The 24,349-nt window shown below is 33.0% G+C and overlaps 1 protein-coding gene and 1 non-coding gene across 12 annotated transcripts in view; both read right to left on the bottom strand.

Moving 5' to 3' along the window:
- Nucleotides 1-2,389: 2,389 nt before the first annotated feature.
- The window catches only part of LOC129806958 (leupaxin), a 51,947-nt gene continuing 29,987 nt past the window's right edge, over nucleotides 2,390-24,349 (bottom strand). For 7 of the 11 annotated variants that reach the window (XM_055855843.1, XM_055855835.1, XM_055855839.1 and 4 more), the window contains 7 exons: nucleotides 23,050-23,168; nucleotides 21,916-22,208; nucleotides 17,226-17,326; nucleotides 17,030-17,154; nucleotides 12,120-12,530; nucleotides 11,783-12,013; nucleotides 2,390-3,405 (listed from right to left, as the gene is read on the bottom strand). In XM_055855843.1, coding sequence (XP_055711818.1) covers nucleotides 3,139-3,405; nucleotides 11,783-12,013; nucleotides 12,120-12,530; nucleotides 17,030-17,154; nucleotides 17,226-17,326; nucleotides 21,916-22,208; nucleotides 23,050-23,168 — 1,547 coding nt within the window. In that variant the 3' untranslated portion in view covers nucleotides 2,390-3,138. Of the gene's footprint in view, nucleotides 3,406-11,455; nucleotides 11,699-11,782; nucleotides 12,014-12,119; nucleotides 12,531-17,029; nucleotides 17,155-17,225; nucleotides 17,327-21,915; nucleotides 22,209-22,346; nucleotides 22,554-23,049; nucleotides 23,169-23,280; nucleotides 23,586-24,349 lie in introns of those variants that run through there. The other 4 variants (XM_055855846.1, XM_055855844.1, XM_055855841.1 and 1 more) reach the window with 3 other exon arrangements.
- Trnap-cgg (transfer RNA proline (anticodon CGG)) lies at nucleotides 22,850-22,921 on the bottom strand. Its single transcript has one exon. It is a non-coding gene; the product is annotated as a tRNA-Pro (tRNA).

The raw sequence follows: 24,349 nt of genomic DNA, 5'->3' as shown, positions 1-24,349 counted from the left end.
GTCACCTCTTTTGACTGACTTTTGACTTTACAATCTGAGCTGATTGGGATGAAATGCAAGCTCGTCACGAATATGACATCCGCTGAAAACCGATTTTTCATGCCGTCCGGCCATTACTACGGAGTTCAGATGCTTCTGAGAGATATCGCTATGCGGTTTTCGGCAAAGGTTAAATATCGGGAGAACGACATCAATTGGTAATACCCGATCCATCCCCCCATTACCCCTTTCACCAGCTTAAAGGATCTCAAAATTGTGTTTTCTCGATAAGTCAGCTCTTATCGCATGGATAGATTTCAAATTTTAGGAAGTTATAGGTGGGCTTAGTACCTTTATAATTAAAGAAAAAACTTAAACCCCACTTTCCTAATTTGAGCTAATTCAATTCTGTTTAGTGTTTTGGAAAGCTCCAGTTATGTTACAACTCTTTTGGAGAGGAATTCTGTAACGCTCTGGCAATGCCATATGACAAATTGGGTTTGAATTTTAGGAGAGTTTTTTCGAAAATGCGATTCTGTAGCCGTGACATTGCCATTTCAGCTCACGTGGCATTGTCAGAAGTCACATATTTGAGATTTCTGGCAATTCAAATGACAATGAATTTTGTTAAACAAATCAACCCAGATGTAGGGTCGGAGGAACGTCTGTTCGTCAGGGAACCCCTATTGACACTTTTGTCAAAATGTTGAAAATTATTTAATGTATCTAGTAAAATATAAGTAATATAACGTTTTTTCTGTAATCTACCTCTTACTATAAATAGAGATGTTCAAATTTCATATCCCAAATGGTACAGAGTAGGGTGTCAATAGGTGCTGACACGAGTTCTTAAAGTGTCAATAGACGTTCCTTTCACCCTACTGTATTTTCATAAAATCACCAAGTAAAAGGATTTCATTAAAAATCAGTGAATTGCATTTTCGAACTCAAATGATATGACAAAAAAAGCTCGATTGGCATGTCAGGTTTCGAACTCACGCATGAAAATGCCACGAAAATTACTGAATTCAATTCCCCTACTGGACGTTTCAACTTCATCCGATTTAATCGAAGCTTCGAATAATCAAAAAATCGAATTTCGAAAATTCGATGTCTTATGTCTCAGAAATTTTAAATTTTAGTATGTTGTATGTGGATCTCAGGGTCTATAGAGTTTTCCCACGGACCCTGAGGTATAAATGAAAATACCTTGATCGGAATTGATTTGCTGAGTTTATTCACCGATTTCGGTGAAATTTTAGTATGTTATATCTGATATTGAGACCCTTGAGACCTTTCTAACAAAATAAGTCGTATCTGTTCCTCAAAGACATTTAGTCGGGCGTTAGCTGTTCCTATTCTACTCCGCGGTACCCAGGCTCTTATAACGGAATTTACCGGACTCTATTTCTAACGTTTCTTAACCGATTTTAGTGAACTTTCTTTTTCTTTTGTGGGCTTTCTACTATTCTACGTAAACAATTTAAAATAGAAAATGCTCAAAGATGAGCCCAGATAAGCTTATGGTAGCTGAGATTCCTGACAGGCCACCTCGAATGTGTGCAACTTGGGATCTTTGCAACTCGGAATAATTGAAAATTCGACTGGGAGATGAATTTTGTGGTTAAAGAATCGCATCGAGCCAATTTTATTCGTTTCGACTGCTAAGAACAGTTTGCTCGAAACGATTTTTTACCCCCAAAATTTAATTCACAATCGAATTTTCAAGTATTTCTAGTTACAAGCACCCCGAGTTTCACGCACTCCAAGGTGGCCTCTAAAGAATTTCCGCTTCCATAAGCTTATCTGAGTTTATCACTGGTTTATTCTTGTAATTACTATTGTGCGAATAATTGTATTAAACATTCTTTGGGTTTATCCTAATGGTTTGCTCTTTACTCTACTCTCTAAATAACTAGAATTTCTACCATGCGTTACCACTTACCTGTCTTAGAATTCAATCTACTTACTTTTACTATAAATTTCACTAGGGGAAAGTACTCTCCTTTCGAACGTTCATGCCTTCGAATAATGTGAATTTTCTTTAAATTTTCCTAAGAGACTTAAACACTTTTATTAAATATTAGTTAGGTTATTATCAATTATTGATAAATTATGTGATAATTATGTGTAAGTCTGTTAGGAAAAATAAAAGAAATTCACATTATACGGATGCATGAACGTTCGAAGGGAGAGTATTTTCCCCTAAATACTAAATCAATGGTTGCCTTTAAGAATTTCGTAAAGCGCTATTGACTAAGAAAATCACCAATCAATCTATTGATTTTCTCAACTTCCTGAAGTCAAAAGTCTATAATAGATGAAGAGCCCTAAATAGAAAACTCTGAAAACACCTTCTCCATTGACTTGTGACCATTTTCCACCAACTTTTCCGAGCAAGAAAACAGACTTTTAGTGTCATTGAGGCATAATTTATTGATTATAATTTCTTTTCTATTACTTTCAAATAACGAGTTAAATGTGTTACGAGGATATATTCTAACTACATTCTTATCCATTCTCTGTCGCATAATATATAAAATAAAAATATACAATAATTAACAAATATATCAATAAAAATTATTTTTAAAAAAAATCATTCATGAGATGACAGAATCAAAGGATTACGGTGTAAGTTAGAATTGGCACAAATAATTTTCTTTTATTAGATAAATAGAAGACTTACTGATTTTTTTTTCATTACTGCAAACTCATTTTTAATATCTTCTACACTTTGTTTTTGCTTTTTTTTCTTAACTGATATACCTCTGATAGAAGATTATAAAGCAAATTAATATGTTAATCTTTGAGGATTATTCTGAGTTATTATTATTTTTTTCACCGTATGAGGAATTATATTAGAAAAAACTTCTACGCGTGTTTTCATCATTCATTAAAAAATCTACTTTGTATCCATTTAATTGATTAAATTGTTCGTGGAGACTTTGTCTTGTTTCTTTTGTTATCTTTTAAGGGAGTTGAGGGGGGATGAAAGTGGGTGAATTATGGTCTGTTTATTTTACGGAGTTCTACCTTTTGTGACTCATGCGAAGAATTAATCAATCATCTTTTACCTGCGATGCTCCATTTGAAAATTCTCCGTCAACTGGGAAGTGGGAGGGGGGTGGATGGGGACGTAGATTGAGATTATTTGGGATCTTAGCCAAATAATTTGTCGAAGCACGGATGGCAATAGGGCTTGTCATTCTGTTCCTTGAAGGTGCCCTTGTTGAGTTGCTTCAGGCAAAATGCACAAACAAAATGTTCTGGATGGAATTTCCTGAACATAGCCGTGATACAGCGTCCAGTGATAGGCTTTGAACATCCAGCACAAAGAGAACCACGCTTAGCATGATAATGAGTCTCACAGTATGGCAAACCCTCGTGATCGAAGAAGGAGCCACCCTGGAAAGGTTGTCGGCAGTCCTGCAAGAAAAAATTAACACAACAAATCAAAATAAATCACGCGACGTAAATTGATAAATTCAACGTCATAAACTAATTCGCAATTTCCTTCGCAGATTGAGCCAAATTATTAATAATTATCACCTCACATGTTTTAGTGACAGAATTTTGGCTCTAAAATTCGATAAAATTGTTGATTCAATAGAAAAACATTAAAATTCATTTGAAATGCCAAATTTGTGCAAGAAAAAGAAATCATCTGCAGAAAAGTATATGGTAAATGATATAGAATAAAAAGAAACATTAATTTAAACATTTCATGACACTAAAATAATAACTATCATCGTACACATGTCAGGATGTTTATAATAAAATTGAAGTAAAATTTATAAAATCATTCACTGTAATTATCGCTCACATGTATTTAGTAAAAAAAAAGTTTAAACAAAAAAATGACGTAGAACTATAGTCTCAAATTTAAACATTTTTCCTTCAATTTGAACAAAAAATAATAAAATTTGCTGAAAACATAGAATTGATATTGATTTTATCTAATAATGAAGACAACATGTCAACCTATTATTAGCCTTTTTTGTGTAAATGAATATTATTTTTTACCGAATCAATAGCACTATCCTAAATGAATACTTCATTGCTCTAAAAACTTTTTTTATTGATTATTTTGAAATAGGAATAGCTTTAGAGCATATCGTGATTTACAAGCCAGACGATTAGAGATATTCACTTGTGGTATTCAAAGAACCCCCTCAAAATTTAACACATTTACTTTTTAAATCATCATAATTAATCAACATTACAGAGATTTATAAATTTTCAACAAATATAAAATGTAAGAGCTTTATGAGAAAATAAATAGATACAAAAATAGGGTATAAAAATAAAAGGGACAGATAATCCTAACCGGCTTATGTAGGTGAGATTCTTAACGTGAGCTAACTCGGAGTGCATGCAAATTCGATTTGATGCTGAAGTAGGGAGACGCCATTCAGTTATCTTGAACCAAATTCGTGAAATTATACAAGTTTTGTATTTGAACCAAAATGTCAAGGATTTGGATGAACTGACAGAAAAGTGTTATATGGGTGAAATGTAGACCAGAATGTTCTCTATAATTTTCCCATAGAACATGATCTCAGCGATTACTCAGAAGCCAAGATAAGCGAGGTTTTTTGTTTCTTAACTCGTTTTTTCATCCATCAGAGTGCCCCAAGTAGTCATTTGTTGAACTTCAACTATATCAAAGAATTGTTGTATTTTGCGGGACTTTCCATTTAAAACCCTATTTTAAGTGTCTTGGTGGAGTAGAGGCAGTCAAATTGGCATCTGAGTGATTTCAAAGCGTTATTATGGGAAAAATCAATTTTTTCACACTTAAACGGCAAAATCGGAGTGATAGCGTAGTCTGAGCGGAAAATGATGTATGGACGAAATGTAGAGACAAATGTGCTCTACAATTATGTTGAAGTAATCATCAAAATCGGTTCAGCGACAGTCGAGATAATTGAGGTTATGTGATATTGAAATTGGTTTTTCGACTGTGGTGCCCCTGGTGTTGGTCCCACGAAGTTCAAACATTCTAGAAAGTTGTAGCATTTGGTGAGATCTTTCGTTTAAGCCCTCATTCATCAAAATCGGTCACATAGAACCGGAGATATGATTTTTTGAATTTCGTGAACTTTGACCCCTCATATCTCCGGTTCTATTGAAACCACAGCGCGCATACGCACCATTTTGGAAACGTCCTAGACTGGACTACAACATACTAAAATTTCATTAACTTGCACAATGCCGTTTTTGAGAAAAGTGACTTTGAATTTCGATGAATTTTGACGCTATCACAGCGCCACCTGTGGTGACTTTTTGAACTTCCATCTGAAAGTGCTCATCGAGACGAAACCAAAAAGGTAAAATTTAGGTCGCTATGTTAATTAGAACCGGAGATAGAGGCCGGTCAATGTTCGAACTTTGACCCCTTATAGCTCGGGTCAGGGGTTATGGATCGACTTAAGGTTTTTTTTGTTTGATAGGTATAATCAACGGCTACAACATACTAAATTTTCAGCCCGATGCACAATGGAATTTTTGAGTTATTTAACTTTTAAGATTTAAAAATTTTCTTTTTAAAAAAAGCGCCCCTAGCGGTGGTTTTATGAACTTGCGATGTTAGAAGGGGAAGTGGAATTTCACGAGAGCTTTCCAAAAAGCCCTCACTTTTTAAATTCTGACAATTAGAACCGGAGTTATGGCCATTTTAAGAAATTTTTTTTGGACCCTTATAGCTCGGGTCAGGGGGGTCGGGGGACCTTAAGTTTGGTATTGATGGAAAGCTCTAAGGCCCAGCTATAACATACTAAAATTTGAGTCCGCTGAATGCCATAGGGGCGGAACTATTGAGAAAACAAAAAAAGGGGGGTCTTCAAAATGGCGGAAGGAGGGGTGGGGGGTGGGGGGTCTGTGCACCAAGTTGCAATTTTCACCCGATATATAACCTTTGCCGAAAACCGCAAGTCGATATCTTTTTTAGTTTAGGAGCTATTAAGCTCCAAAGAGCGGCCGGCCGGCCGGCCGGCCGGGAACGTAAATTAGCCACATATATATTCGTGATCAGGAAGTGCTGAAACACATTTTGGCCAAATTTGAGGTCGATCGGACGACATGAAATTTTGTTAGGATTATAGTAGGTGAGATTGTTAAGAATCTCACCTAATAATAGGGTGAAATGGGGCAGCTGTGTTCTATCAGAGACAACTGTTAAACAAATCTTAAAGTGATATGAAAATTGTAAAGTATCAGAAAGATCATAAAGGGTTGATGATGCGTCGTGTTGGAAAAACACCTCTGGGAAGAAGGCTAGAGGGAAGTGGGGCACCTTTGAAAGTGGGGTACCTTTGAAATTCGGATTTTTCACCTATTTTTAAACAAAATTGAGCCCTATCGTGATATAATTTAGCTGCACAAACAGATTGAGAAGCTAAGGCTCAGTTCCACTTAAACATAGGAAAAAAATCAAAATTTCAAAGGTGCCCCACTCAAAAGAGAGAGAACATCTTAGAAGAAGGGGGTTCGTGGTGCAATTGGCAAGATCGTACGGAAGTTTGATTAAAGCCTCTAAAGGGACATATTTCTCAGACGCTTGTAAATTGAATAAAAAAAATTGTAAATTGAACAATATAAAAAAAAATGGCAACAATAACATCTTTTGCCCAGCGCACAATAACTTTTGTTTTGTAAACATGTTTTTGACATTTCAGTGAGAGTGAATGAAACGTAGATCTAGTCGACTCGCTCTCTCTCATAGGGAATTATGAAAACATGTTTACAAACAAAAGTTATTGTGCGCTAGGCATTAAAAGGCATCTGGCAATAATAACATCTTAAAAGGTGAATTTTTTTAATGTTAATGTGTATCAATTGGCTTTTTATTTATATTGATTTACTTAACCATTAAAATTTAAGACTGAGAAATATAAAGCAGAAAAGAAAATCTTAATGTCTTAATGTAAAATTTATAGTTTCTTGTAATATCCAAAACATTTCATTTTTATTTCAGATACCTGTTTCATGTTCAGAATTTAAAGTAGTTTAAAATCGAATTCCTATTACAAACTTGCATCTACAAAATTCTGAAATATTTAACCTTCTAATTCATGGCAAGATTCTTTTAGGTTAAGCTTTACATAACCTCAAATATAAAAATTTTCTCATTTTAAATAACAAGACATTTGAGTAGTTTACATTGAGAATTACAAGAAATATTTTAAATTTCGTAACACCTAATGAGAGATCGCTTAAGAGATTTTAACTCTTTTAGCAATTGTGGATCCATTTAGAGGGAAATGGGTCACCTTTGAAATGAGGTACCTTTGAAGTAGGGTTATTTCTTCTATTTTTGAGTGGAATTTGACCTTACCGTTATAAAATTTAGCTACACGAACCAATTGTGAAGCTAAATTACACTATGTAATGTGATAAGACTCAGTTTCATGAAAAAAATTAAATAATGCCTTCATAAAAAGAGTTTTTGTCTAGATCTATTGTTATTTTTCTTTTAGCATAATTTGAATTATTTTCAAATATGAATCAGCCTTAATAGCAAATTAAGTTTAAATAAAGAATCTTAGTTAATTTAGGCTGCAACATTTGAAAAATTTAAATTGTTGAATGTTTTCCACTTCGTGTATATTAAAAAAGCTATTATAATAAAACCAAAAAAAACTGTCAACTTTCTGCTTTAATTTCTTAGCCTTAATTACACGCTAATTAAATTCACATTAAACTCGTCATTATCAAGACTAGACACTATAATTTTATTATTTAAATGTGTTTGTAATTTTATCACAAAAAAATCAACTGATCGTCAACAATTGACAAAAAGATTGTTCTTTTATTGCTTTAAAAAGAACATAAAATTATCGATATCATATTTTTCTTTAGGTATGATTTCTCTATATTAATTAAATTGTTCTAATGGTTCTAATGATGACAGGAGAAGGCTATAGAGACGAAAAGTTCGCAACAAAGTACAAGCCGTTACAAATTTCAATAAATCTCTGTCAACTTTCAAAATAGCACGAAAAGAATAGGGTTTCTGTCATTGGCAGTAAAAGTCTCTAAATTTTCGCACCAAAAAGGTCAAGAGAAAGATGAAAGATTACATTCTCACAAATAAAATTTAATTCAGCAAATTTTGAAATGTTTGTTTGGTAAATTTCGAGGCCATGCCTCTTCAGGCAGTAAAATAATGAAAATTGGTAGAGAATTAATATGCAAAAATTATTCATATCACCCACATCATGTTCAACTCTTGTATGTTTATATTATTTGAAAAATTTATATATAATTTTCATAGAAGAAAATTTCATCATGGGTGATGTGAAAAACTGTTTCTATCTGCGATGGGTGCCAGGAATAGATTTTTCACATTGGACACATTTTCGGTTTGATAAATAAATTGAATGTCACCCAATATATTATATGAATGTTAGACATGAAATGCTCCTTTGGATTGAAGATATTCATCCGACACGGGGAAGAGTGTAAAAATTTGTAGAACTATACACTGGCAAAAGACAATTTTTGGACGATTAACAAATTGATTTTAAAAATGCAATGTTAAGAATGTTCAATATGTCAAGAATTTGGACATATTGTGGTGCTCTATTTGCCGTAACGACACATGCTGTTGCAATTGTGTGGAAGATCACGAAACTGAGAAATGCATTTTTTCAATAGTGCAATAATTTCGAATGTGGATTTTTTGAAAAAAATAATAAAGGTTGACAATTAATAAATTGATAAAGGTAATGTTAAGAAAATAATAAAAAAAAGTAAACACCAATAACGATAAACAGCAACAAAAAATTATAACGGGTAACTGCTTCTTGCAGTTCTTAATTTTTGTCTCTAGCAATCTCATGACTAGAACATTCCTTTTAGAGCGCTTTTTTAAATGGCAACAACACTGGAATAAAACACGCTAACGGTAAGATAACAACCATCCTTTTTTGTATCTTTTTGAGCAATATTATAAACAATGAAACTTTCAGTTTTTACTGCTCGAACCCAAAGAGAGATCAGATTTGTCACCGGCTTGTAGCACAAACGGCAAGAGATATCGTCTTCCGGTCTTCGATGACCCCCCCCCCCTATAAGTGGATATTGTCTCCAACGATCTTTTTCTCCCTTCCCCACCCCCTCCTTCCTCACTAAAACCATGTTTTTTTTGCTTTATTTCGAAAACGACTCCTATTTTTTCCATTTTCGTATATGTTTCCGGGGTAGTCAAAAAGAATACTTCGTCCATGGAATTAGTTCAGGCTTTTCGGGAATTCCAAGACATTTCCAACGGGAACAACGTGGCACCATTCGACTGCGAAATACGCTTTTCTAACTTTTGACCTTGAAAAACCGTTATTAGGAATGATTCAACGCGATTTTCGTATAAATCGTTCCAAGTCGGTTGCGAACCTGTAATAAACCGGTTATGAACCGATAAGTAATTTCTGTCCGAAGATCAATTTTATTTCTCCTAAAACTATTTTGTGGGATCTTTTCAGTGATCTATGAATCGGTACGAATCAGTTGAGAACCGGTAAATGGTAAATGATGCGAAAATACTTTTGAAGTATAGCATCTAAGTTATAAGTTTTTAAATGAAATTTTAATGACCGAAAATTTTAAATTTAAATTAAACTAATTTATCTATGGCAACAAATTTCAAATTGGATAAGATTCATTAAAGTAATATGGGGGAAATCTGCCGTGTTCGAAGTATGAATGTGTGCGAAGCCTGAAAGCCTTCTCATCTTTTCCATCTTCACAATCTTTTGTGTTTTATGGAGAATTTTATAAGGGGGAAGTGCGCTACCTTCGGACGACTAAAGCTTCGAACAACTCGTTTTTTTTTCAATATATTTTAAATGAATTTAACCAATTGGAATATTATATTTCTGCAGATAGTCTTATGAATCACAAGTTTCCTGAGAAGAGCATGGGTCATATTCACAAAAAAAAAAAGAAAAGAATTGAGTTGTCCGAAGCTTGAGTCGTCCGAAAGTAGCAGGCTTCCCCTTATCTACTTCTGCTCACCTCGGTATTTGAGTGTAAACGAAAATTAAGAACTTAGCCAAAACCCGTAAAAATACCCGTCAGACTGAAAAATATATATTTCAAACAGATGCTTTCGCAGAATTTTCTCAAATGACAATAAGAGCGTTTGATTATTTTTAATTTCGCGGCCATTGCCAACTTATCATTACCCCCTAACCTTTAAGTAAAAGTCGTAAAGAGGCTTCTTTCTGCACTTGTTAAGGAATAATTTACATCGAGTCTAAATTAACGATTTGAGTGACAGTGTTTGAAGTGCATTTGATTTGTATGCACTCTAAATTCTCTTTAATTATACTTCACATGATGTTGTAACTGTGGCAAAGATCACGAAACTGAGCTTGTGCAGAAATTGTTGAAGCAATAAGTGCTGAATTTTTGGAAGAATTTCACCGTGTTTAAATAAACACTCTCCACAGTGTATTTTGACGCAACGGGAAATTTAGTGTCCTTCAGAGTCTGAGGACAACTAATCGCGATAAAGATCAATTTTTGCGGCCTAGACAGTGGGCGAAATCATGCTATTCTTGCCCATTTCTTTTGCGCGGGAAAAATAAACCCGGCAAATTTTTTTTTCTACTTTCATGCAAAAAAAAAGTCGAGCAAACGAGTAATTTTTGACGATTGCTGAAATGTTGATATTTGTTGATTGAAAAATTTTTATTTCATTTTTCAGAAATATCATCATTCGTCAAAGGATATTTTTTTTCGAAAAAAAAAGAAAAAGAAATTGCAGAGACACCGTGATGTTTTCCTCTATTCGACTCTTTTTTTTGCTAGTCTCTCTATTGCTCAGGAATAAGGCCAATTTATGTGGCTTCTCACTCCCCTATTGGAACCTAATTTACTGGTGTCTTGAGACAAGTCATGAAGATGCGAAAGATACAATGTGAGAAGAAAAGAGTCGCGACGCGTAAACACAACACATAAAAATGATGCCTAGGGTGAAAATAGATACAAATGCCGTGAAAAAATATCACGAAGAGGTCAGCTTGTGGTTAATTTTGGAAAATAACGTCACGGAAATCCGCAATTAAGACCCATCACGTGACACAGCTTATTATGCAAGGAGCTCTCGTGGTCGTAAATCACGGCCCGTGCACAATAACCGCGCACTTTCTCTCCCCCCATTCAAGGTTGAGGGAAAAGTGTTTCTTAATAGTTTTTTTTCCCATCCCCCTTCTTGCAATTTTCTTTTCTATTTTTTTCATTTTTTATTATTGTTTTTTCTCTCTTTTTTCTTTATTTTTCTTTATTACAAAGTTTATAATTTCTATCCTGTTTCAATAATAAAGTCTTCTAAGATTGAGCAAAATTTCCTACAATTTTTTTCTCGTGATTTTCCAAAATAAATTAAAAAAAAACAAAATGAGTTTTCCCAAGAAAGTGGGAGGAAAAATATGAGAAGTGTTAGTAGAAATGTTTTTTCTTGGTTTCCTTGTGATTTTTAGTGTAATTGTGATTATTATTATTTTTTTCTTAAGGCTGAAAGAGAAATGTTGCTTCGAGATTTTTGAGACATATTTTTCATCATAATTCTCCTCTTCCAATAAAGGAAGAAATCATAATTGTTGTTGCAGGGGAAAATATTTTTTTTTTAATTTTCCTCATTCTCCACACATGGTGGGCAAACAGGTTTACCCTCCATTGAATAGAATGATTTACCCTGGACGGGTTTTTTGCAATCCTGCAAGTAGAAATTATTAATAATCTGATCCTCGCATCTGCGAGGATTTTTTTTTAAAGAAAGAAAAAATTTTTTTTTACTTACACGGCAGACGAAGCAAGATGGATGCCATTGAGCATTGAGAGCTGAGATGTAATTTTCCATAATAGCTCGATTGCATCCGCTGCATTTTGGTGCAAACATGTCAAAGTAGTCACTTCGGCAATAGGGTTTACCATCACGCTCATGGAAGCCCTCTTCGCCAAATTGTTGACCACACTGAGCACAGAAGAAATGTTCTGTATGCCAAGTTTTCTCCAGAGCCGTCACACATTTCTGCAAAAAAAAAGAAACAGGAAAAAAACGAAAAAGAAAATCCCCATTAAACCCTCTTTCTAAAGACATCCTTCTATCTCGAATTTTATCTTGAAATGTTCCTCACATCGAGAATAGCTCCATTGCAGTAAGCACAGCGTGGACTGAAGAGATTGTGATAGTCCGGTTCACAATAGGGATGTCCATCTCTCTCAAAGAAATTCCTCGTACCCAATTCCTGATTGCAGTGATTGCACGTAAAATGTTCCGGATGCCATGTCTTGCCCAATGCCGTAATCACCTGCCCCACAATGGGTTTATCGCAACCCGAGCAGCATCCCTTCTGTGTCGTTGTAACACCCTGACGATTCATATTGGCCTGCAAATTTCCAAGCATAGAATCCAACTGATCACGGGGTTGATTGGTTGTTGTTGTTGTGGTTGTCGTCACTTGTGAGTACTGCTGAATATGCGACACACCCTTGTTTGGCTTGGCGTAGTCCGTAACCGTCTGATGACGATGATTGTTGGAGTTCACCTGAAATAAAACACAAAATCACACAAAACCCTAACAAAAAAAAATCCCCAAAAAGAAAAATCCGCAGAAGATATTCCTGTCTTTTCTACATTATTAAAACACAAAATTGACCCAAATAATTCCTCCATCTCTGTGCCTCGCGTTCTAAGTCGCGTTGGAAAGTCTACGTGCAAAAACTGAGCACTTCTCAGTCTATATTTAATTTCTCTAAAATAATTTTTTTCCCTCGTTTCCCATGAAGATCCAAAAAAAATTCAAAACCGTAAAATTATATCTTTAAAAAAAACCATCCAAAACAATCCCCCTAAAAATCCCCTTGATAAAAAATCCCCCAAAACAAACCCCCTTAGATCCCAAGAAGAAAATCAAGAGAGCAAATTTTAAAAGTGATGCTAACCGAATGAATGATGGACTACGACTGTGAGAAAAGTCTTCACACACACCAAACATCAGCGCAAGATTTTTCACTTTGAATCATTTTCACAACTTGGAAAAGTCAGCAAGATCAGCATGCGCACCAAACACCCAAAAATATTTTCCCCTCAATTTGATTTAAAGTACCACCATCCATTTAACTCAAGCGTCTCATCGACAAACTTTTCCCCAATTTTACTTGGTTTATATGGAGCCAAGAAAGGACACGCGTCTATACTCATCTCTCCAACATTGCGCAGATGATGCTACAAATTCAAAAAAAAAAAAATTGCGCTTCTGTTCCACACCCATAAGAAATACCCCTTTCCCTCAACCAACCAACTCTTGTCCAAAATTATTTATGTTTTCTGTCGTCTTCCACAATCTTTTTTTTTCTGGTGTTTGCAATCACCAACAGCAATGGTGGCTAGGGGGAGTGTGTAGATGAATTTATTGGAATGAATGGTCAATCCATTTGGATCCCCAGGGAGAGAGAATAAGAGAAACTGCACGGTTAAAATACATTTAATGTCGCACAAAAAACAGATAAATCAATGGTTTTTTGGCCAAGAGAAAAGCTCATCAAATCACATTGAAGGATAATTCGACCAAAACTCACAAATTCATTTCAAAGGGTGTTTCAGCAGTAAATCCCTGATCATTCTTAAAATTAGAAAAACAAGTTCAATACCGCAAGTAATTAGCATACGGAGAAGATGAGTGATGGGAAAAATAAAAAAAAAACAGTAAAGTTGTTTAGTGGTCAGATACCATGGGGTAGATATGTTATATTTTATGTTTACTTTTACTAGTTCACACTCGATTAAACCAATTTTTACATCGGAGAAGTGTGCCAAATTTCAGCCACTTTGAGTGTAATTTCGGCCATGCAAATAAATTAATTAAAATTATGTATGTTATCTTCGAATAACATTTTAGGATGTATTAACATAAAGACCGTTAAATTTTAGGTATAATTTAATCTATCCGTTGCGTTATAAAAGGTGGTCAGAAAAAAGGTGGCCGGTATTTCACTCAAAGTGGCCGGAATACTACCCAAAGCAATGTCCATAATATTATTAATTTTTCAATATTTTAGGAAGTAATTTAAAGAAAACAAAGATGATAAACTAGTTTTCAAGGTTCTACACAATCCTCCCGAAAAGGAAGTAACAAAAAATATCAATATGAATTAAAAATATTGCATTTCAAACTTAGGACTTCGGTGCTTATATGCAACTATTCCGAAATTTGGCACAATTACCCTAGCCTTAAAATTTTCTAACAGAAAAGCATGATGAGCTGGTTCGTGATTTTTTAACCGTAAGATAGATAACAAATTATAAACCGTATGAGATAAGAAATGACGAACCAACTCTCTTTGCAAACAAGAAGAAAATTCGCTTCGTTTGAAGGTTTACTGCACGCAAACCTTACCTATATTCATCTAAATATTCTGATTGTGGATTCTACAGGATTCAAAGACCTTTCAAATGATATAAAAGTTATCTCTATCACTTAACAAATACGCTCTCCAAAGTCGTTTTAATCTTCAAGCACAATTACGTCGCTTGGATTAACAGTTGTCGAAACTTACTCATAACCAAATCAGCAATTCTCTTAAAGTTTGTGTATTCCCATATTGTTACAAGAATTTCTGATATAGCACACAGAAAAGTTTTGATACTAAATTTAAGTATATATACAAGACTCTAGAAAATTAATTTGGACGTGAATCCCCGAGTCATTTAAGTTTTGAAGATTTGAGCGAATGAAATGAACCAAAATCACTACCTCTTTCACACGAAGAGATTGGGAACTTAAGTTCAGCATTTAGCTGAAAAATGAACAAAGTCTTGAGATTTGCAAAATCCAGATACAACTAAATGATCAAGGATTCAGAATTAGGGCACTGTCATTCACGATTTTCAGTGAGTTGATAAAACAAAGAAATGTAGTTTGATTGTCTCGAATAAAATTTCCCTCCTTTTAGCCACTGAGGAAGGCGCGTTGTTAGCGTCGAAAGCTTTGGCAAAGATCTACGTGTTTTTCTTGTCCTGAGAAGATAAACAACCCTGACGCAACCGGAGGAAGTGTTCGTCTTCCTATTTTCATTATTATTCATCTGAAGGGATTTGAAATTAAATTCCTGGCTGTTTCTGATTAAGAATTTTCCATTTTTCTGTGTAACTGTGTTATCACACTTGCACATTAAAATTTTAATATGATTCACATTAATTGTCGCTGGTGAGACTCCAAATGTGTAATTTGCGTGTTTAAATCATTTTATATTCAAAATTTGATCTATTTGTTGATAAAAAGGTAGACTTGACCCGCAAAATTTGATATAAATTGATTTATAGCATTAATGCGAAAAATTAATGCAATTTTTTCTTTAATATTTTAATGTGAAAAATATTTATGCTTTAGGTAAATTTAAACTTATTTTTGCAGGCCAAGTCCACTTCTTTATCAATAAATAAAAAAAACCCTAAATATGAAGTGACTCAAAGACACAAATAACATACTTGGACGCTCACAAGCGACAATTAATGTGAATCACATTAAAATTTTAATGTGCAAGTGTGATAACGCCGTAAGTATGTCTAGGGCTTTAGATAGGTACACATTTATAAATGTTTAATCTCAATTGTGACTCAAAATTCAAAGCTTTAATGTCAATCCTAAGTTGATTTTGTAGACCGATTTCATAAATAAAAACCAAATTTTAAAGCATAAAATCGAATTACTAGGGTAATCGAACTATTTTAACGAGTAATGCCCTAAACCCCCTAAACCGACTTACGGCTTATAACAGGAACTGATGGGAATGTAGTCTAATCATTACTCTGATTATAATTACGCTGAAGTGGCTTTTAGAATAGAGGTGTAGCCCAGTTTCCGAAGGTGTTAAAATCCAATATAGCAACCAAGTTTATTGATTTTTCTTTTCATAATCTTATGGGTCATTTGTAATAGTTAATATTTCAATCTTAAGTCAAAAGCCTTAAAAAAATCTTATAATACATTAGAGCAGTTAAGCCATATGGATAAGGCTTAGGTCTGAAGCCCGTATAAGCTGCTTCTGTGTTTAAACCGTTGGTCTGTCTAGCACATAATGCGCAAAAATTACAGTTTAAGAAAACTTTTCATCTTAATTTTTTAGATTTGAAATAGATAATAATCAAAATTACATTTGTATGAAATCTATCTAAAATTTCGCAAAATTATCTGTGAAATCCTACTGCGAACATACGAAATACTTGTAAATCGTATAACCCACAGAAAAATTCGTAATAATATTTTTCACAGACATTGTTCGTAACACGAAAACTTGACGAGCATTTATATTCTTTTACTAACATTTGTTGATAAATTTTTGTTTATCTGGCAAAACTTTACGAACAAATGATAAAATTTTACGATCTTTTACTGTATTTACAAACATTTACGAACATTTATGATCAAATGTTTGTGAAAAAATTAAAAAAATTACTCGTCAAGTGTTCACGTTACGAACAATGTTTGTTAAAAGTAAAAACTTTTATGAAATCTTTTTTCGGGAACAAATTATTTTTTTAAAGTCACTTGTTCTAAAAATCCCCTTTATCAACAAAACCGTTTGTACTAAATAGATCAGGCGTAATTTGTTTTTTGTGAGAAATTATGTTTAAAATTATTTCTCAAAAATCGTTTTCTTCCAATGAAACACCCTTTGATTTTCCAATATACTGTCATTTGGTAAAAATAGGAGCTTTCTCTCCCCAAAACACCTAAAAATACATCTGAAAAAGTCTCTAAATAACAGAAAAATACCCAATAATTCATCCGTTTTTTTTTTAAAACACTTCAACGAGGCACTTCTATTCATTTTTAATTGTTTTTAAATGGGCCTATCAGATGGTGTTATTTAAAGCATTAGAAATCAGTGAGGTGAAATTCACTGAGAAATGAACTCCTCGAACTGATTTCTTCAGATACCTGTTCAACACAATCATCATTTCTCTGGCCAAAATAATTCCCAAAATAATTGCCAGACCCAAAAACATAAACAATCCATCTATTGGGATAACAAATTTTCTTACCTTGAAATCAGACAGCGAGGCCATAAGATCGTCCAATTCTTTCGTAGCTGACGATGCATGAAACGATGGAGTGGAGCTTGTATAAGATTTTTCCTCTTTTGTCACAGACTCCATAACTTCATGACCTGGAAAAATCATCCATCAATCATTAGCAATTTCTGTACAATAATAACAATAAAATGATTTGGTTTCTCACCTCCTGGAGGAGACTGAGACCTCATACGTTCCGTTTTGGTCTCGCGTACAGTTATTGTGACATGCTTTCCGGGCTTTGATCCAGGCTCCGGAGTAGATGTTCTGCAAAATGCAAGATAATTTACTCCAAATTCTAACTATATTTCATTCAAAGATAAATTTAACACATGTTTTATTTTATTTTACGATCAATAACTTAAAAAAATTATGTGTTCTAGTAATTTAGCCTAGAACAGAGAAGACGATTCAATTCTAGAATACAACTCATAAAATATCTTTCTTCTTGTTTTGATGTTTCATTCATTAAACTACATATAAATACTGTCCAAATCCATATTTTATCTATAATTAGAATAGAATTAATTACAATTTGCAAAGCAAAATCTTACACAAAAAAACTAACCAAGCCAAATAAGTTTTCTTCTAACATTTTGAAGATTTAATTTTCAAAGATATGTATGGCTTGTTTTTATTTGGCATGAATTGATGTTTGCAAAAAAAATTTTTAACATCTTTTGGCAAGGATTTCAAATCAATATTTCACAGAAAGTATTCCATAAAAATACCGCAGAATTATTAATTTTTAGTGTATCAAGTAAATCTGGTATGAGAATTTTCAAATTTCTTTATCATTGTCGATTTTTTTACAGAATGAGAGAAACGTTCAGTGAACTTCATAGTAAAATGCAAGATTCCGTACGATATTAACATTATTACACTAACAGAGTGCTTATTTTAGCCACAGAAAGAATTTTTCACACTATTTGTTGACACTTTTCATTAAGAATATAGTCCCCATGAATAAAGTGTGTTGCCAGTGAACTGAACAATTTTAATATAAAATAAAATTTAAATTAAATCACTAAGACGGAAATTAGAATAATCTGATATTAGAAATAGACAAAATTCATACGGACTTAAATGAACATCTTATCTTAAATGAACAAAAAACTGGAGTATTTATTTCGATTTATCAAATTATCTCCTAAAGTTTTAGATTTTAGTGTAAAAAGTCGGACCTTATAGACCAAGTCACACTTATGAAAGATCTATATTTTTAATTGTTAATATTTTTTGAGAGAGATTAAACATGTTTCCAAATTTAAAAAAAAAACAAAAATAATAATTTTTTGTTATAATTCAACATAAAAAAATGTTTTCCCAAAGTTTCAAGTCAATCAAAATAAATTCATATGAAAATGGACCATTAAGATCCTTAAAAGATCCTGGCTTTACCTTTAGGTACAGCTAGTCTGCGAGAAAATTTTAATCGCGGTCTTCTTAAAATTATGTTTTTGAAAACTAATTCAAAATCCTTTTAAAATCAGGTTAAAAAGACGAATTTTTAAAAATTTTCGAATGGATAAAATATGCTTAAATTCTTTATGTTATGTTTATGAATTAAGTGCAAAAATGTATTTGAAAAAATAAAAATAATTTTGAGACAAAATATAATAAAATTCAGAATAACAAAACCGAAATTTTATGTTACCATTCTTATGATACCTTTAATTGTAAATGTGATCGTGAAGACCTTTTAAAGATAGACTACCTGAAATTTTCAGCTAAACTTAAGAAGCCTTCTTGACCTTTTTTTTAACTCTTTGAGGTTCAATGAGTAACTAGCAACTCATACAATTCTTTGGTTAAAAAAATAAGTTATGGCGCTGGCACACCTTTTCAATTGAGTGAAATTCAATCGATTGAAATTTTTCCTCTTACTCTTTACTTAAAATCAGATATTGTTGTCTCTTTTTGTCAAACGAAAATTGAAAATGAAATTGAAATTTCAATTTTCATTTGGCAGAAAGAGACAGCCATCATCTAAATTTAAGTTTGAAAGAGTAAGAGGTAGAATTTCAATCGATTGAATTTCACTTAATTGAAAAGGTGTGCCAGCGCCATTAGTTTCGGAGAGTAAAAAAACATATTTCTCATTGTTTTTTCAGCATAATAAAAAAATATTTATTTCGTGTTTTTAGGCATATAAAAGCCAGTAAGTAACATTTGAAGTATATTTTCTAAAATATTCATTTAAAAATTTTGAAAATTCACCCATTCAGACCTGATTTTCAAAGACCATTTTCAAAAAAACATACTTCGGTAGTCACAATTACTCAAATTAAATGCATCAGATACAAAAAAAAAACAAAGTATTTCCAGTTAAAACATGACTTGTGCCCTAGACACACTTACGACTTAACCCAAGAGACGGCTTAACGTGATTAAATCAAAAAATTGGTTTGACTAAATTCCCATCACTTTCTCATTAACTAAGCCGTTTCTCGGCTTAAACTGAGAGACGAATTAAAGTCAGAAACTAAAGGAAATGTAATCTGATCATTATTTTGATTATAATTACGTTAAGCCATCTCTTGGCTTAAGTCGTAGGTGTGTCTAAGGCATTAATCTTGTACTTTTGAAAAAATAAATAAATTGTTCTTTGGGAATATTTTATATATAAAAAAAATGTCAGTTTTATTGCATTTTACATAATGTTTTGTCTTGCAAAATGAGTTGTAATCAAGGAAACAAAAAATCCTTCGTCTAAATACGAGTTTAATTTATCTGCTAATAGGAAATATTTATATTTGTGACGTCAAATAAATTTATTCTGAGCAATGTTTTCACTGCAAAGTAAGTTTTTTTTTTAAAAGAGACCTCCGAAAATCTGTTTCCAACGGGTGAATTTTTAATTTTTTTTTAATACGAAATAAATTTTTCATTTTTGAAAAAAAATAGAGAAAATATGTCAGTTTTTTAGTCTTCGAGACCCACTTAACCCCATAACGTTTTTTTCCTCTAACAAATAGTTAGAAATAATTATTTATTTTTGAGTCACCACTGGTGACACACTGATCCTCGGGGTAACTCTCTAACGTTATTTTTTTTTTAATTTGCAAAAAAGTTGTGTGAGATTTTCTCTAGGTCAGTTATGGTCTAATAGAGTCGAAAATTCCCTCCGTTTTTCATTATGTCTTTTAGTTCTGAGAAAGCACTTAGTTTTGCAATTTATTTATATTTTTCTCCCTCAAATTATAGGTATTTTTTTAATTTTAAAAGAATTGAGTAGTTTAAACAAGATTATAGAGAAAGTATCGAAATACAGATATTTTTAAAGGGTGTCGGTTTATCGCTCTGAGTGCAATTTGTAAATTTGACTGGTAAAAAATTACAATAAAAACAAGATCTAAAAAAATTTGAAGAAAATTTGTAAAAATTCAGATTGTTTTTTTTATAATCGGTAAAAAAAATCGTACGGTGAAAAATAATAAAAGTAAAAAGATTAAGTTAAGTTCTTGTTCGGTTTTAAGTTAATTTTGATTAGATTGGTTACCAAATTGCTCCTTGGAAATTGAAAGGGATCAACTCAGTGTTTCGCGATTTTGATATTGTAATACATATGATTAGAAATTTGGCTCAGATAATGTAAACCACTAAATTTCTGTGTAAGAAAAACTTTTTTTTTTTTGAATGATCGCGCAATTTGTAAGTAATAGGGCATTAAATATATTCATCGTTAATATTTTTTTGTAAAACCGATGCCTAACTCAACCTTAAATTGATCCCTTGTCATTCTTGTTCCAGAAAGATTTGTCCATCACAAGGGGTGAATTAGTGGTTCTAAGAGTGAACCGTGAGCGGAGATCGGCACAATTTGACCACATATCGGCAGATTGGCACTATTTTTGGAAGAGATCGATAGATCGTCACTCAAGTGAACCGTGAGCGGTATACTGATCAATCCCTTGGTCTATCATACAGATTTAAAATTACAGGGGACCAACTTTGGAGAAAAAAAAATTTTGAAAGGTAAAATTATGAAAGTTTCGATGTTTATATTAATGCTTAGACGAATAGAAAGAAATGCATCGTCTTTGCCTAGAATAAAATCGAGATATTCAGTTCCAGCAAATTGAATATTTTTCTTGCTAATCCTGAAAAATGGTTCTAATGAGTTCGTCCTTTGTAATTTCCAAGGAGCGAAACGTATTAACTAGTGATCCTATTAACTAGGGATACTATTAACTAGTATCCTTACATAAGTATTTTTAGTTTTTAGTTGTGACATTTTAGGAAATAAAAAGGAAATAAAAAGATATTATAATATTGAGTCAATGACTTTTAAAAATAAAGAAATTTAAAAAACTTTTGAATTTTAAGCTTATTACAGTTCAATTGTCTCCTCTAGTTAAATTCCATTTGACGACACGTGACTTCAATTTCCTTTTTTCTTTTTTAAACCATCAAGATTATTTTTTTAAAATTTATTTTCAAAATCTACACTTGTGTTGCAGAAATTGAAAAATTGTTTAGACATTTTCAAAAATAGGTGAAATAGACAAATATTGTGAATTTTTGCAAAAATCCTATCCCCTTGCGTATACGCATAAAAGCTGTTGATTGAATATTGTTGAAAAAATTAACTTTCTCCGCTGAAAAATCTCTCAATACCGCATGTTGATTGAGAAAATCCCAAATATATCTGAACATTGAAGCAATGTGAGATGCATAGAGTTGAAGAATTTTTGGGTGAGAAAAATAAATAAAAAAATGCTAAACATGTGAAATTTTGTGGCGGGGCGGAAAAGTTGAGCAAACAAATTGAATATTTGGATGCTTCCGTCATCGAACAGAGGCAGATTTTTCCCCCAAGGAAATATAATTGTTTTTCTTTTTTTTTAACTTACCCATTGGGCACAGCATAAGTTGGTCCAGTAGTATTTGCACTGCTAAGTTCATCCAACAAACTATCCACAGAAGGTCTAACTGTGGAATCATTGGCATACCTAACCGAGTAGCCATTCTCTCCCTTACGATCGAGACTCCGACCATATCGCTGGGAACTGAGATCCTCAAGCAGAGAATCTAATTCCGAGAGATTTCCCGTATTGGAACCAACATTTCGTGGCAGAGATCCTGATCCACGAACAGCTCCATTGACGCCTGGAGATGAGTGCTGACTCTGGCCATGGTAAGTTGGCTGTTTTTTTTTTTTTTTTGAAGAGGGAAAAAAACACCAATTTATCACTCTGTCGATACGCTGGATGACTTATTAATAGACCAAAAAAAAACTTCTTATAGAATAAATAACTCTGCCACATTCGTTTTATATATTTACTTTGTATTTAATCAAAACGTGAAATTTCATAATTTGGAAAACCCTTCTCCTTGGACTCTACTTTTCCGTGTCTTTTTTTTCTATTTCAAGAAGACACAACAACAACAACAACACCGTCCCGAATAGCTCAAGTCGGATGTGTTAAAAAAGCACCAAGACGATTTCTTGATATATTTTTGATCACTATTATTTCATTTATGAACGAATAATGTACACGTTCCTCTCTTTCAACCATCAAGCATGTTTCACCATCATCTTTAGCTTGCCTGTTTTTTTTTTTCTTCCTTGGTATTAGTTGGATATGCGCCAAGAATTATCGTGCCGAGTGCAATATATACCACATTTTCTCCCCCAGCGCAACATTGTCATCTTTTTTTTCTCTATCTCCACTTCCAGCCCCATTCTTGGGCAAATATTGAGGGCAAAAATTTAATTATTCATTTCAATTGTTCCATTGGATAAAAAAAGAAAGTCAATATGCAAGAAAAAAAATTGGAAAGAAAGGGCTCGTCCGGGAATTGAACCCGGGACCTCTCGCACCCGAAGCGAGAATCATACCCCTAGACCAACGAGCCACACGTCTCTTGCAAAGGCAGAGTCACTTCACATCACTTCTACGCTTTTTCCAATGACTCATTCACCTTACCAACACACTCACACACAAATCCCACATCAACACACCGTATCCAATTTCTCTCCTTACCGACTGTGGTGACTGTTTTGAGCGCAAACTCCCATATCCTCCAGATGAATTGGCATTGTAGTGATGCTGGGACGCTCCTCCTGGTGGCACAGAATTTTGGAGATCGGCGAGTAGAGCGTCTGAAATTAGCCCAAAGAAACATCACCATAAATATCTCATCACTCTCAACAAATTTCATTTTTCACATATTATTCAACAAAATGAAGAGAAAAAAAATTCCCCATAAAATACCAAGATACGAATTGATATTCTCAGCTACGGATTCGTAACTGAGAATTTCTGATTGTCTCTCATTCCTCTCCATTTATGTTCATTCACAATCAAAAACTATATATACAAATTAAAGCCCACTCATTGGCAATATTCAGTCGATAAACCTCTGCCAAAGTTATGGTTATTGAACACAGAATAAAAAAATAAATAAATTCAGTGACAAGGTAACCATCTAATTTCCATCTGAAGATAAGTGCAAGAATTTTATACAAAAATTTACACCGTCAATGAGAAAACTCTGAAAAGTAGCGAACGTAGCACTCAAACTAAACTCTACAAGTAAATTGATATGATGCAGTAGAGGTAAAAAGTTCTTATCTCAATTATTACGGTATCTTAGCGATAAAGTCATAATCACATTTAAACAGGTGACGAATATGTAGAAAAAGTAGAAAAAAATAAGAACGAAAACCTCAATAAATTTGCGACAGATTTCTTTAACTTAACCCTATGTTGCTGAACTAAACGTAAAGATTTAGTCAAAATATTTAAAATATCAAAAAATAAAATCTACGCAAGTATTAAGTGAGCTTGTTATATCGGCCACTTTGAGTGAAACATCGGACACTCCAGCTAAAGTACAGTAGAGTCTCTTAAATCTCAATCTTTCAAATTCGAACGACGTTTGGATTCAAAATGTCAATTGTGGGGTTATGTTAAAAAATTTGTATTCCTTGATGATTGAAAATTCATTGAATTCATGTACTTCTTCCTGAATGTTTACATACATTTTGATCGTGTAAAATAAAAGAAAGTATGTTACCACTAAAATTTGTGAGAAAGTACGGGCATTTAATTCAAAGTACAATTAAATCTCACATAAATTTCGTTGCTTTTGAAAAAATCGTTCGAATTTGGGATGTGAGAAATGTCAAAAATACCCCCCGAGCGTTCGAATTTAGAAGACTCTACTGTAATCAAAATTAAGAAAATATCTCTCACTCATCAGAATATATTAATGAAAATTATTTTTGCGAAAAGTGTGACAGATTATTGGAGTTTTTTGAACATGTGTTCAACTTGGTGT

Source organism: Phlebotomus papatasi, chromosome 3, assembly GCF_024763615.1.
Source record: "Phlebotomus papatasi isolate M1 chromosome 3, Ppap_2.1, whole genome shotgun sequence".
In the NCBI taxonomy this organism is placed as follows: Eukaryota; Metazoa; Arthropoda; class Insecta; order Diptera; family Psychodidae; genus Phlebotomus; species Phlebotomus papatasi.
This window is presented reverse-complemented; position numbering and strand designations above follow the sequence as displayed.